The sequence below is a fragment of the Cetorhinus maximus genome, unplaced genomic scaffold (genome assembly GCF_964194155.1).
Source record: "Cetorhinus maximus unplaced genomic scaffold, sCetMax3.hap1.1 HAP1_SCAFFOLD_2061, whole genome shotgun sequence".
Lineage (NCBI taxonomy): Eukaryota > Metazoa > Chordata > Chondrichthyes > Lamniformes > Cetorhinidae > Cetorhinus > Cetorhinus maximus.
This window is the reverse complement of record NW_027598001.1, coordinates 22584-36627: the sequence shown is the minus strand read 5'-3', so window position 1 is coordinate 36627 and position 14044 is coordinate 22584. Positions and strand designations below refer to the sequence as shown.

Sequence of the window (14044 nt, the reverse complement as noted above, 5' to 3'; positions counted from 1 at the left end):
TTGCCAATCCTCTGGCCTACCTCCAGTTTTCGCCATTTTGTATGCCTTAGTTTTTGATTGGATGCTCTCCTTGACCACCTTTGTTAACCACAGATGGTCCATCCTTCTCATCGAGTCCTTTCTGAACAGGATAAATTTTTGCTCAGCGTTGTGAAATCTGTTTAAATGTCTGCCACTGCTCATCCACCGACTTTCTTGCCCCTTAGTCTATTTTCCCAGCCTGCTCTAGAAAATTCTTTCTTCTTACCTCTGTAATTGCTCTTATTGAAGTTGAGGACACTGGTTTGAGATTCGAGCCGCTTGCCCTCAAACTGAATTTGAAATTCTACCATGTTGTGATCGCTACCCCCTAGAGGATCCTAAACTATGATATCTCACCTTAATCCCACCTCAAGGAAGTCTTACACTGAAGTCTAAATAAACTTCAAGCGGAAGCAACATCCAAAACATCTAATTTACATTCGAGACAGAAATACAGCCCCAGCCGTCACCATGAGGTTTCAGGCTGCTAATATCCCGTCTCCAATGAACACAAAGTAAAACAGCACTAACAATAGTCAAGGAGAGGACCCCAGGTGTGGCACACTTCTGCTATGAGGAGCACTCATTTGGGACAGTGTAAAGGGAGCTTTACTCTGTATCTAACCCCGTGCTGTACCTGTCCTGGGAGTGTTTGATGGAGACAGTGTAGAGGGAGCTTTACTCTGTATCTAACCCCGTGCTGTACCTGCCCTGCGAATGTTTGATGGGGACAGTGCAGAGGGAGCTTTACTCCGTATCTAACCCCGTGCTGTACCTGTCCTGGGAGTGTTACATGGGGACAGTGCAGAGGGAGCTTTACGCTGTATCTAACCCTGTGCTATACCTGTCCTGGGTTTTTGATGGGGACAGTGCAGAGGGAGCTTTACTCTGTATCTAACCCCGTGCTGTACCTGTCCTGGGAGTGTTACATGGGGACAGTGCAGAGGGAGCTTTACGCTGTATCTAACCCTGTGCTGTACCTGTCCTGGGTTTTTGATGGGGACAGTGTATAGGGAGCTTTACTCTGTATCTAACCCCGTGCTGTACCTGTCCTGGGAGTGTTTGATGGGGACAGTGCAGAGGGAGCTTTACTCTGTATCTAACCCTGTGCTGTACCTGTCCTGGGTGTGTTTGATGGGGACAGTGTAGAGGGAGCTTTACTCTGTATCTAACCCCATGCTGTACCTGTCCTGGGAGTGTTTGATGGGGACAGTGTAAAAGGAGCTTTACTCTGTATCTAACCCCGTGCTGTACCTGACCTGGGTGTGTTTAATGGGGACAGTGTAGAGGGAGCTTTACTCTGTATCTAACCCTGTGCTGTACCTGTCCTGGGAGTGTTTGATGGGGACAGTGTAAAAGGAGCTTTACTCTGTATCTAACCCCGTGCTGTACCTGCCCTGGTAGTGTTCTAAGCACACTGGTATGTCAAAGAGAAGAATTGTTCCAGAGTTTTTTCAGTAACATTCATACAAATTTGTATAGATTTGAATCTAATCTATGGTATGTGGCAGTAAACATCCAGGTTTGGATATTAGGTTTCATCAGATGCCTGTGCACCACATTGCCTATACGTGGACTGCAAAGGCTCAATTTGCCTTTCCCACCTTTCTAAAGGTTCAAAGAGCTTTGCTCCCTGCCCCACCCAAGCAGTGGTGCACCTGTGTAAATTTCACCAGCGCAGCAGCGATGTTGCTGTTTCACCCTCCCCACACCCTGATCAATGTTGCTCTGCAAGTTGCGAAGAGCAAGGAATCCAGCTACTCTGTGATAATCAGGACTCACAACTCTATCTGCATTAAAGACAACCCATGCTGCACTGAACATTCCCAATCATCTGGCTTAATGAAAATAATCTTGAGATAAGCTGCGATTGGTCTCACCTTCTCTTGGTTCCATGCTCGATATTGTGGATGCTTGATGCACATGCGGATCAAACTGGCCAGAAGCAGAGCCACCATCATGCTGGGACAGAGAAACTTCCACAGATACTTGTACAGAACAACAGGACGATGACCAATCATAGCCTGGATATCATCCATAAACCTACAATAAACAACCTCAGTTACAACTCACTCAGAATTTTTGTCCAGAGAGTTAATGGCTGGAGGAATAACAAAATCATTTATCACTATCCAGTCACAATTCCTACAAGTGTTTGATGGGGACAGTGTAGAGGGAGCTTTACTCTATCTAACCCCATGCTGCACCTGTCCTGGGAGTGTTTGATGGGGACAGTGTAGAGGGAGCTTTACTCTATCTAACCCTGTGCTGCACCTGTCCTGGGAGTGTTTGATGGGGACAGTGTACAAGAGAATATTGAGCTTGTCATAGAATGTTGATTCAGTTCCCAATCTTTCTTTGCCAAGATCTTCATTCTGGAACCACCTTCAACCCATGAAGAGCTCTTACCCCCCCCCATCCCTCAAACATGGCATTAAGCAAATGGCAACTGATGGTTGGTACCAGGAGTTGATAAGAGGTACTTTGAGCAGGACATCTCACCCTGAAATGTGGGTGCCCAGAACCTGACCACAGCAGCACACACGTCCCTACAGCCTGTATTCCTCATAAACACTAACCCGAACCACCCACCCCTCACCGCTTTCACAACATTCCAGCTGCAGTCCCAAGTGCCAGAATTCCCTCGCCACAGACGCTGACCTGTGTGTGGTACAAGGACTGACTCAGGAAAGTTTGTGTCTTGTTCACCAACTGAGATTCTAACGTCAAAAATTCCAAAGAGAAAGAAGGAACAGGAGAGAGGAAGAGAGATGAAATGGACAGAGGGGGTGAGAGACCCAGACATGATGAATAAACAAAATATCGGGCCGAATCTTCCGTGGAGTGGCAATCATCTTCGGATTTTGCGAAGAGAGTCGGATCTACCTGAAGTCTCCAATTTAAATCGGAGTTTCGGAGGATTCCAGACGCAGGGTCATTGCCCAATGACGGTGAAACTTCCCAGGCAAATCCTGTGTAATCCTAGGGTGGGGCTTCAGGGGGGAAGACCCCCAGCACTTCTTCCGGGGTTCCTCCAGGGCACAACCCCCAGGAATGGAAGATCTGGGCCATAAAAGCAGCAGCAGGATGAGAGTGAATGACAGAGTCGACATGTGGATAGAGAAGATGTGGTGAAAAAGATAATGATCATCAGGTGGATGATCGGTGTTTAATAATTGGAATTAACACAAGAAAGAGAAAAAGGAAACGAGAAAAGAGAAAGAGGGAGAAATAGAAAAGATTGACAACAATTAACGGAGAGAATGAACACTGAAAATGGAGCCTGAGCTCTAAGACTGGGAACTTACCTGTCAGCTCCATAGACCCAAGCCACAGCAATCAATTCAAACAGAACCACCAAGATCAGAGGCAGTGTTGCAGAGTAATCATCAAACATGGTGACAAAGTAGTTTCCAGACCGCTGTGTAAAAATCATTCCAATAACAAATGCCAGGATGCAGCTAACCACTGGAAAAAAAGAAGAGAGATGATACAAAGGATCTAGGGGACAAGTGAGGCTCTAAGCAGGTTTGAGGGGCTCAATGGCCTCCTCCCAAACTGCACAGTGAAAGGGAAAAGCAGAACAGAACAGACATTATTCTTCATGGTTCAGAGAGATTAAATCAGTGTAGAATTGGGAAGGCACGAAGCTGAATCTGAGCTCAACAACAACAACTTCTATTTATATAGTGTCGTAAATATTCCAAGGCCCTTCACAGGAGCAACTATCAAACTAAAAATTGACACTGGGCCACATAAGGAGATATTAGGATAGGTGACCAAAAGCTTGGTGAAAGAGGTAAGTTTTAAGGAGTGTCCTAAAAGAGAGGGGCATGGAGGCATTTAAGGAGGGAATTTCAGAGCTTAGGGCCCAGCTGCCAATGGTGGAGTGATTAAAATCAGGGATGTGCAAGAGGTCAGAACTGGAGAAGAGCAGAGATCTCGGAGGGTTCCAGGCTCAGAGCAAACTACAAAGATAGGGAGGGGTGAGATCAGGCAAGGGTTTGAAAACAAGAATGAGAATTTTAAAATTGTGACATTAATGTTCTGGGATCCAATGTAGGTTATTGAGCATAGGGATGATGGTGAATGAGGCTTGGTGCGAGTTAGGAAAGGACCAGAAAGTTTTGGATGACCTCAAGCTTACAGAGGGTAGATTGTGGGAGGCTGAACAGGAGTGTGTTGGAATAGTTGAGTCCATCGATAACAACAGCATGGATGAGGGTTTCAGCAGCAGATGAGCTGAGGCAGTGCCAGTCAGGTGATGTTACAGAGTTGGAAATAGGAAGACTTAGTGTTGGCGTGGATATGTGGTTGAAAGATTGCAAACTGACTGATTTAATCTTAGACTTTTACCCGGGAGAGGGATGGAGACAGTAGCAGGGGAATAGAGTCTGTGATGAGGATCTCAATGGCTTCAGTCTTCTGAACATTTAGTTGGAGGAAATTTCTGCTCATCCAGTACTAGAGTCGGACACGCAGCACGACAGCTTGGGTCGAGAGAGGTGGTGGTGAGGTAAAGTTGAATGTCAGCAGCAAGATGTGGTAACTGATGCTATATTTTCAAATGATCTCACTGAGGGTCAGCATATAGATGAGAAATAGGAAGGGGTCAAGAATAGATCCTTGGAGGACACCAGAGGTAACAGTGTGGGAACAGGAGGAGAAGCCATTGCAGGTTATTCTCTGGTTACAGTTAGATAGATAAGAATGGAACCTGGTGAGTGAGTCTTTCCCAGTGGGACAATATTGGAGGATGATGGACTGGTCAACAAAGGCTGCAGACAGAACAAGGCGGCCAACTGAAATGGGGACAGAGGTTTTCCGGGTCCACAGTTTTGAACAATGGTCTCACTGGGTATTTGACAAACAACCTTTCAGCCACTGCCAGTCTCGATTCAGTCACCCTAGCACACATTACCTGTGAAAATGGACTTCCTTCTAGACAGACAGGGGAAGTTGTCAAGGAGGGGAGTGAGAATCCCCTGCATGTTCCCAAACATTGTGCTCAACCCCAAGTTCAGCAGCATCAGAAAAAACAGGATAGACCAAAATGGCGAGGCAGGGAAGTGTGTGATGGCTTCTGTGAAAGCAATGAAGGCAAGGCCTGTACCCTCAACACCCTGGGGCAGAGAGAGATTCAACAAATCAGTCAAACTTCATCAAGCAACACCTCATTTTCAGGCAATATCAATTAGGGCTGTGATAGTAATAAAACCTCTCCTCAATTACCCCCATTGTCCTGAATCCCAATGGATCAAACCCCTTCCTCATTCACACCCATTGTCCTGAATCCCAATGGGTTAAACCCCTTCCCCATTCACCCCCATTGTACTGAATCCCAATGGATCAAACCTCTTCCCCATTCACCCCCATTGTCCTGAATCCCATTGGGTTAAACCCCTTCCCCATTCACCCCCATTGTACTGAATCCCAATGGATCAAACCTCTTCCCCATTCACCCCCATTGTCCTGAATCCCAATGGATCAAACCCGTTCCCCATTCACCCCCATTGTACTGAATCCCAATGGATCAAACCTCTTCCCCATTCACCCCCATTGTCCTGAATCCCAATGGATCAAACCCGTTCCCCATTCACCCCCATTGTACTGAATCCCAATGGATCAAACCTCTTCCCCATTCACCCCCATTGTCATGAATCCCAATGGATCAAACCCCTTCCCCATTCACCCCCATTGTACTGAATCCCAATGGGTTAAACCCCTTCCCCATTCACCCCCATTGTACTGAATCCCAATGGATCAAACCCCTTCCCCATTCACCCCCATTGTACTGAATCCCAATGGATCAAACCCCTTCCCCATTCACCCCCATTGTACTGAATCCCAATGGATCAAACCCCTTCCCCATTCACCCCCATTGTACTGAATCCCAATGGATCAAACCCCTTCCCCATTCACCCCCATTGTCCTGAATCCCAATGAAACAAACCCCTTCCCCATTCACCCCCATTGTCCTGAATCCCAATGGATCAAACCCCTTCCCCATTCACCCCCATTGTACTGAATCCCAATGGGTTAAACCCCTTCCCCATTCACCCCCATTGTCCTGAATCCCAATGGGTTAAACCCCTTCCCCATTCACCCCCATTGTACTGAATCCCAATGGATCAAACCCCTTCCCCATTCACCCCATTGTCCTGAATCCCAATGAATCAAACCCCTTCCCCATTCACCCCCATTGTCCTGAATCCCAATAGGTTAAACCCCTTCCCCATTCACCCCCATTGTCCTGAATCCCAATGGGTTAAACCCCTTCCCCATTCACCCCCATTGTCCTGAATCCCAAGGAATCAAACCCCTTTCCCATTCACCCCCATTGTACTGAATCCCAATGGATCAAACCTCTTCCCCATTCACTCCCATTGCACTGAATCCCAATGGATCAAACCCCTTTCCTTTCATCCCCATTGTACTGAATCCCAATGGATCAAACCCCTTTCCTTTCATCCCCATTGTACTGAATCCCTAACCAAATCCCAATAGACTGAACCATTTCCTATTCATTCCCATTGTATCAAATCCCAGCTTGATAAACTGGCAGGAGCAAATTACCTTTTGCATTTCTTGTTCGAGTTTGCATTGCTGGACATGATAAGGGATTAACTCTGATCTCACCGAGTCAAACCATTCTCTGTATTGCTTGTTCGACACAATTGAAAAGTTGAGAGATTCTGGAATTAAACTTGTGTTTAAAACTCCATTATCAATCAAGTCAATCACTTTGAGGCTGTTCCTGAAACACAACACAATCTACAAATCAACAACCGTAATCTACTAATAATTTACAAATCAATAGCTACATACCATGAAAGCCTGAACCCGCCACTGACAATCAACTCCCAACCACTCTCATTAACAAACTCAGCACGGTCCAGAGACTGAACGGGAACATTTCTGGATCCCTCATTAAACCTCTCCTACAATAGGCAGAGCATTAACCCACTGACTGTACAATAACTTAAAACTTCATTTACACTTTAAAATCTGTTCACAGAAGCCATTATATAACCCTTTCATAAAGCTATAGGTATTCAATTATAATCCCATATAATCGCTATTCAAGCCCCATATTTAACTGCTTCTTTAACAGAATAACAGTTTATAAAGGTGGTGACATTGCTCAAAGCTCTCACTATCACCGAAAGTAAACAGGTGCCAAACCTTTGCACACATTTCTGGGTGAGTACGTTAGCTCGGAATCCCAGCACTGCAAACACAACCAATGTGGCAAACACAGACGTCAGGAAGTTGATGAAGGAGACGAGGTAAGCATCAAAATGGCAGTTATTGGTGCGGGTATTGTAGCTGGAATAAGCAATGACACTCCCAAAGCCCAGGCCCAGGGCAAAGAACACCTGGGTGGCAGCCTGTCGCCATACTTGTGTGTCAACCAAAATCTCAAGCTGCAAAACACACAAACAGACTTAAGTAGGGACGGTTATCTGGTTAGAATTTTACAGTAATCATAGAAAATGGAGTCAGGATTTTACCATAATTATCCCTTCACTGGGAACATAACGTCACTGAATTTACCTATTAAAGTAAAACTTCCACTATCAGATTCCGAGCATGGGGTTAGATACAGAGTAAAGCTCCCTCTACACTGTCCCCATCAAACACTCCCAGGACAGGTACAGCACGGGGTTAGATAGAGTAAAGCTCCCTCTACACTGTCCCCATCAAACACTCCCAGGACAGGTACAGCACGGGGTTAGATACAGAGTAAAGTTATCTGACACTGATCTCTATAAATCATAGACTCAGGGACAAATCAGTTTGTGCTGTTTATATATTATTAAGAAATGGGGTATGAATGTCACAAACTATTTTCACTTTGGACTCCTGTGGGTTTGGAACAGAAGCGTTTTGCTCCTTCCTCAGCCTCGCACTGCGGCCCTTCTCAGGAGAGCCCTCAGGGGCACACTCCAAGCAGCTGCCTGCAGAACCAACGAAGCCTCACCAAGACAGGACAGTGAGGGGTTAGAGGGAGAACAAGCAATGAACCTGCAATTTCTAAACAAACCCGATGGGGAGAATGATTGTATGGAACTCTGTCAGAGGGCCAGACTCAACCAGCTGTGGGCCTGGGCTGCAGAGATCAGCTGGTTTTGATCCCCACTGTGTGTGTGTAGATCTAAGTCAGGACAGCAATGGGGGACTCATAATTGGCTCAATACCCTTGAGCAAGACAGGGTGAAATTCAGCCAAGGCACCAGGTGCACATCACACCAAGCAGTCAGTCTCACTGAGTGAAGCCCCTTCCCCTGGTCAGTGTCATTGAGTGAAGCCCCTCCCCCTGGTCAGTGTCACTGAGTGAAGCCCCTCCCTCCCAGTCAGTGTCACTGAGTGAAGCCCCTCCCCCCATCAGTGTCATTGAGAAGCCCCACCCCCCAGTCAGTGCCACTGAGTGAAGCCCCACCCCTGGTCAGTGTCACTGAGTGAAGCCCCTCCCCCAGTCAGTGTCACTGCATGAAGCCCCACCCCCGGTCAGTGTCACTGAGTGAAGCCCCTCCACTGGTCAGTGTCACTGAGTGAAGCCCCTCCCCTGGTCAGTGTCAGAGTGAAGCCCCTCCCCTGGTCAGTGTCACTGAGTGAAGCCCCACCCCCCGGTCAGTGTCACTGCATGAAGCCCCACCCCTGGTCAGTGTCACTGAGTGAAGCCCCTCCCCTGGTCAGTGTCACTGCATGAAGCCCCACCCCCGGTCAGTGTCACTGAGTGAAGCCCCTTCCCTGGTCAGTGTCACTGCATGAAGCCCCACCCCCGGTCAGTGTCACTGAGTGAAGCCCCTCCACTGGTCAGTGTCACTGAGTGAAGCCCCTCCCCTGGTCAGTGTCACTGAGTGAAGCCCCTCCCCCGGTCAGTGTCACTGAGTGAAGCCCCTTCCCTGACAGTGTCACCGAGTGAAGCCCCTCCCCCCAGTCAGTCTCACTGAGTGAAGCCCCTCCCACCCTGGTCAGTCTCAGAGTGAAGCCCCTCCCCCTGGTCAGTGTCACTGAGTGAAGCCCCTCCCCTGGTCAGTGTCACTGAGTGAAGCCCCTCCCCCGGTCAGTGTCACTGAGTGAAGCCCCTTCCCTGACAGTGTCACCGAGTGAAGCCCCTCCCCCCAGTCAGTCTCACTGAGTGAAGCCCCTCCCACCCTGGTCAGTCTCAGAGTGAAGCCCCTCCCCCTGGTCAGTGTCACTGAGTGAAGCCCCTCCCACCTTGGTCAGTCTCACTGAGTGAAGCCCCTCCTCCCCCGGTCAGTGTCATTGAACGAAGCCCCTCTCCCCGGTCAGTGTCACTGAGTGAAGCCCCACCCCCCAGTCAGTCTCACTGAGTGAAGCCCCTCCTCCCCCGGTCAGTGTCATTGAACGAAGCCCCTCTCCCCGGTCAGTGTCACTGAGTGAAGCCCCTCCCCTGGTCAGTGTCACTGAATGAAGCCCCTCCCCTGGTCAGTGTCACTGAGTGAAGCCCCTCCCCCCAGTCATTGTCACCGAGTGAAGCCCCTCCCCCCAGTCATTGTCACCAAGTGAAGCCCCCCCTCCTCCCGGTCAGTCTCACTGAGTGAAGCCCCTCCCCCAGAGTGTCACTGAGTGAAGCCCCTCCCCTGGTCAGTGTCATCAAGTGAAGCCCCTCCCCCCAGTCAGTCTCACTGAGTGAAGCCCCTCCCCCCAGTCAGTGTCACTGAATGAAGCCCCTCCCACCTTGGTCAGTCTCACTGAGTGAAGCCCCTCCTCCCCCGGTCAGTGTCATTGAACGAAGCCCCTCTCCCCGGTCAGTGTCACTGAGTGAAGCCCCTCCCCTGTCTCCCCTTTACCTTCGGAGTGAACATGTAGCGAATTCCATCCAAAGAACCTTCCAGAAGGAGGCCTCGAATGAGGAAGCAGAAAAGGACCACGTAGGGGAAGATGGAGCTGAAGTACATAACCTGCAGGAAAAATGGTGTCGCTGGTGTTATAATAACTCAGTGCAAAGCATAAATGCTCAGTAATCATGTGTAAGTGTCTATGAGAAAAAAGACATCATATTTGGAAATATAACCAATCCCAGTCGGAACTCAAAGGGGCCATTCAGCCCATCCCAGAACTCCCCTCATTCAAACCTACATGGACCCAAATCTCTTGTATCACAACCCCTACCCCGTGACTCTCCTCACTCAGCTGAGCTGTTTCCCCCTCCAACACCAAGACCCCTGCATTGTCCATCTCTGTCCTGAGACCTCCACCACCAAATCCCTATTTTGTCATTTCTAGTCTCTCATTCCAGATCTCTCCATCTCCACATTCCATAAACGCCGCTGTATCCTGTGTTCATATCCTGCCCTGTACTAAGCCTCACTCATCCAGCACACTTGTCCTGTTGGCCTGCTCTGTGCCCCAACATTCAATTCTAAATCTTTATTCTTGTCTTGAAGTCTTGCTGCAACCTTCTGTCTGTAACCTCGTCCAGACTTCTCACTCCCTCCTGCGGCCTTTAGTTTTCCCACTCTTGTCTTCTGTGTATTTCATCCTCTCCCATTATTTGCAGGCGGTAGGACTGAGCGGGAGCAGGCCATTTGGCCCTTCGAGCCTGCTCCACCATTCGATAAGATGATGGCTGATCTGTTAGTGGTCTCAACTCCACTTTCCTGTCTGCCCCCCATAACCTTTGACTCCCCCATTGATCAAAGATCTGTCTATCTCAGCCTTGAATATATTCAATGCCCCAGCCTCCAATGCGCCCTGGGGGAGAGAGTTCCACAGACTCACACACCTCAGAGATGCAAGTGGAGCTGCCTAACGCTCTACATTCTGAACCTGACCCCATCCCTATAACCTCCCCTACATCTCCCTGTAAAGCTTCTCAAATTCCATCTCTTATCCCAAGCCTTTAAACACCTTAAACTCTCTAATTCTGCCAAAGTCCTAGTGACATTTTATAAACTAAAGGAGCTGCATCAGAGGAATTTGTTTCCTCTCCATGGCAGCCAGCCAATATTCTTATTCAAAAAGGTGCTCCTCTTTCTGACAAGCTGATTCTCTCTGGGGGGGTGTCTAGGGCAGCAGCTACACTGATCAGCAGCAGGACTACGGTTTACATATTTCCAGATGGGACTTTCATCCAGACATGTCTATAGAATCTGATCCCCTTCCTCCTCAATTAGCTAAAGAAGGAATATTGGGATCCCTTGGACACAGACTGGGAGCCCCACCCGCCAGCAGCCGTTGTCACTTATGGAAGTGAAGATACTGAAGGTCTGAGGGTCACCCATTACCTTCCCTGAGGATTTGATTCCTTTGATCATGGCAAGACAAACAATAACCCAGGCAGCGAGTAGGCAGCCAGTCATGGTGAGATCCAGACCTCCATTCTCATTGATGGAGTCAGTGATGTTCAAGGCTTCACGGTACCAAAAGTAGGTGGTGGCAGAACTCTCTAGGCACTCGGTGACTGCAGCAGAGAACAGACAGAAGATCAGGACATTGGCAATGGGAATGTGAAGGGGAGGGAAGGGGAGAGAGGGAGGAAAGTTTGTGAAGAGGTAATAATTGGGGAAGATTGGCTGTGAGTGAGTGAATGATGCCCCATGTACCTGCTGCTGTCTGGTTGGGGAGAGAGGGACACGACTGCCAGGGCAGTGGATACTGGAACGAGTGACCAAAGTAAAAGAGACTCCAGGCGATGATGACATTGTAATAGAGCGAGACAAGGAAACAGACCTAGAGAAACCAGAAACATGGACATCAGTGACCTCAACCTGAACACATACAAAGCAACATGAGAGAATCCACCGCCCCTCTGTCTCTCACCACCACTGTCTCCACCCACTGAGGTCTCCACACCCCCACCCCCCCCGTCTCTCCCCAGTGTCTCCCCCACAACTGTCCCTACATCCCCTTGTTTCCCCTACAACTGACCCGCCCCAGTTCACCCACCACTGTCTTCCCACCGGACTGTCCCCACCCCAGTACCTTCCCCAACCCCAGTGATTCCCCCTCCCAACACGGCCCTGACAATCTTGCCCATCACAGATTAATCAGTGGAACGTTGTAGCATTGGCTCCCACCATTCACACCCACTCAGCTGTGTAACAAATCCATCCCGCTCTGAAGCAGCACCCCCACATCCCACTCCCCCCTCACACTCCTTCCTCTCCAACCCATCCACCCTCAACCCACCAACTCACCCTCCCTCCCACTCACCCACTCCACCCCAGTGGACTAGTATTCCAGAGACCCAGGGTAATGCTCTGGGGACCTGGGTTCGAATCCCACCACAGCAGGTGGTGAAATTTGAATTCAATAAAAATCTGGAATTAAAAGTCTGATGATGACCATGAAACCATTGCTGATTGTTATAAAAACACATCTGGTTCACTAATGTCCTTTAGAGAAGGAAATCTGCCGTCCTTACCTGGTCTGGCCGACATGTGACTCCAGACCCACAGCAATGTGGTTGACTCTGAAATGGCCGAGCAGGTCACTCAGTTGTAACAAACCACTACAAAGACTAAAAGGAATGAAACCAGACAGACCACCCGGCATCGACCTAGACACCGGAAACAACAACGGCAATCTCAGCCCTGTAAACCCTGCAAATTCCTTCTTACTAACATCTGGGGGCTAGTGCCAAAATTGGGAGAGCTGTCTCACAGACTAGTCAAGCAACAGCCTGACATAGTCATCCTCAGAGAATCATACCTTACAGATAATGTCCCAGGCACCATCATCACCATAAAAACAGAATTACCTGGAAAAACTCAGCAAGTCTGGCAGCATCGGTGGAGAAGAAATCAGTCAACGTTTCGAGCCCTCATGGCCCTTCAGCAGAACTGAAGCATAGTTTCAACAAGGGAGAAATATAAATTGGTTTAAGGTGGGTGGGGGGGAAGAGACACATTGAGGGTGTGGTGTGAGCAGATAATCAAAAGATGTCAGAGACAAAAGGGTCAAAGAGGTGTTGAAGGTGGTGGTCTTTGTCTGAGAAAAGTGCTAATTAAGAATGCAAGACAGGATATTCAAAGTACAGCTCTAGTGGGGGTGGGGTGGAAAGACTAAAGGTTTTAGTTTGAGATTTAAAAATAATGGAAATAGGTGGGGAAAGAAGAATCTATATAAATTATTGAAAAAAAAGGCGGGTGGGGGGGGAAAAGAAACGGGGTGGGGATGGGGGGAGGGGGAGTTTAAGATCTAAAGTTGTTGAATTCTATATTCAGCCCAGAAGGCTGTAAAGTGCCTAGTCGGAAGATGAGGTGCTGTTCCTCCAGTTTGCGTTGGGCTTCACTGGAACAATGCAGCAAGCCAAGGACAGACATGTGGGCAAGAGAACAGGGTGGAGTGTTAAAATGGCAAGCGACAGGGAGGTTTGGGTCTTTCTTGCGGACAGACCGCAGGTGTTCCGCAAAACGGTCGCCCAGTTTGCGTTTGGTCTCTCCAATGTAGAGGAGACCGCATTGGGAGCAACGAATGCAGTAGACTAAGTTAGGGGAAATGCAAGTGAAATGCTGCTTCACTTGAAAGGAGTGTTTGGGCCCTTGGACGGTGAGGAGAGAGGAAGTGAAGGGGCAGGTGTTGCATCTTCTGCGTGGGCATGGGGAGGTGCCATAAGTGGGGGTTGAGGAGTAGGGGGTGATGGAGGAGTGGACCAGGGTGTCCCGGAGGGAACGATCCCTACGGAATGCCGTCAAGGGGGGTGAAGGGAAGATGTGTTTGGTGGTGGCATCATGCTGGAGTTGGCGGAAATGGCGGAGGATGATCCTTTGAATGCGGAGGCTGGTGGGGTGATAAGTGAGGACAAGGGGGACCCTATCATGTTTCTGGGAAGGAGGAGAAGGCGTGAGGGAGGATGCGCGGGATATGGGCCGGACACGGTTGAGGGCCCTGTCAACGACCGTGGATGGAAAACCTCGGTTAAGGAAGAAGGAGGACATGTCAGAGGAGCTGTTTTTGAAGGTAGCGTCATCAGAACAGATGCGACGGAGGCGAAGGAACTGAGAGAATGGGATGGAGTCTTTACAGGAAGCGGGGTGTGAGGAGCTGT

General features: G+C 48.9%; 1 protein-coding gene across 1 annotated transcript in view; it reads right to left on the bottom strand.

The window, feature by feature from the left end:
- LOC144676899 (sodium-dependent neutral amino acid transporter B(0)AT2-like) overlaps positions 1-14044 on the bottom strand; it is a 32584-nt gene that overhangs the window by 2666 nt on the left and 15874 nt on the right. The window contains exons 4-11 of the mRNA XM_078537215.1: positions 11598-11724; positions 11280-11455; positions 9843-9953; positions 7207-7448; positions 6598-6778; positions 4943-5144; positions 3330-3489; positions 1902-2064 (exon numbers count right to left, since the gene is read on the bottom strand). Coding sequence (XP_078393341.1) covers positions 1902-2064; positions 3330-3489; positions 4943-5144; positions 6598-6778; positions 7207-7448; positions 9843-9953; positions 11280-11455; positions 11598-11724 — 1362 coding nt within the window. The remainder of the gene's footprint in view (positions 1-1901; positions 2065-3329; positions 3490-4942; positions 5145-6597; positions 6779-7206; positions 7449-9842; positions 9954-11279; positions 11456-11597; positions 11725-14044) is intronic.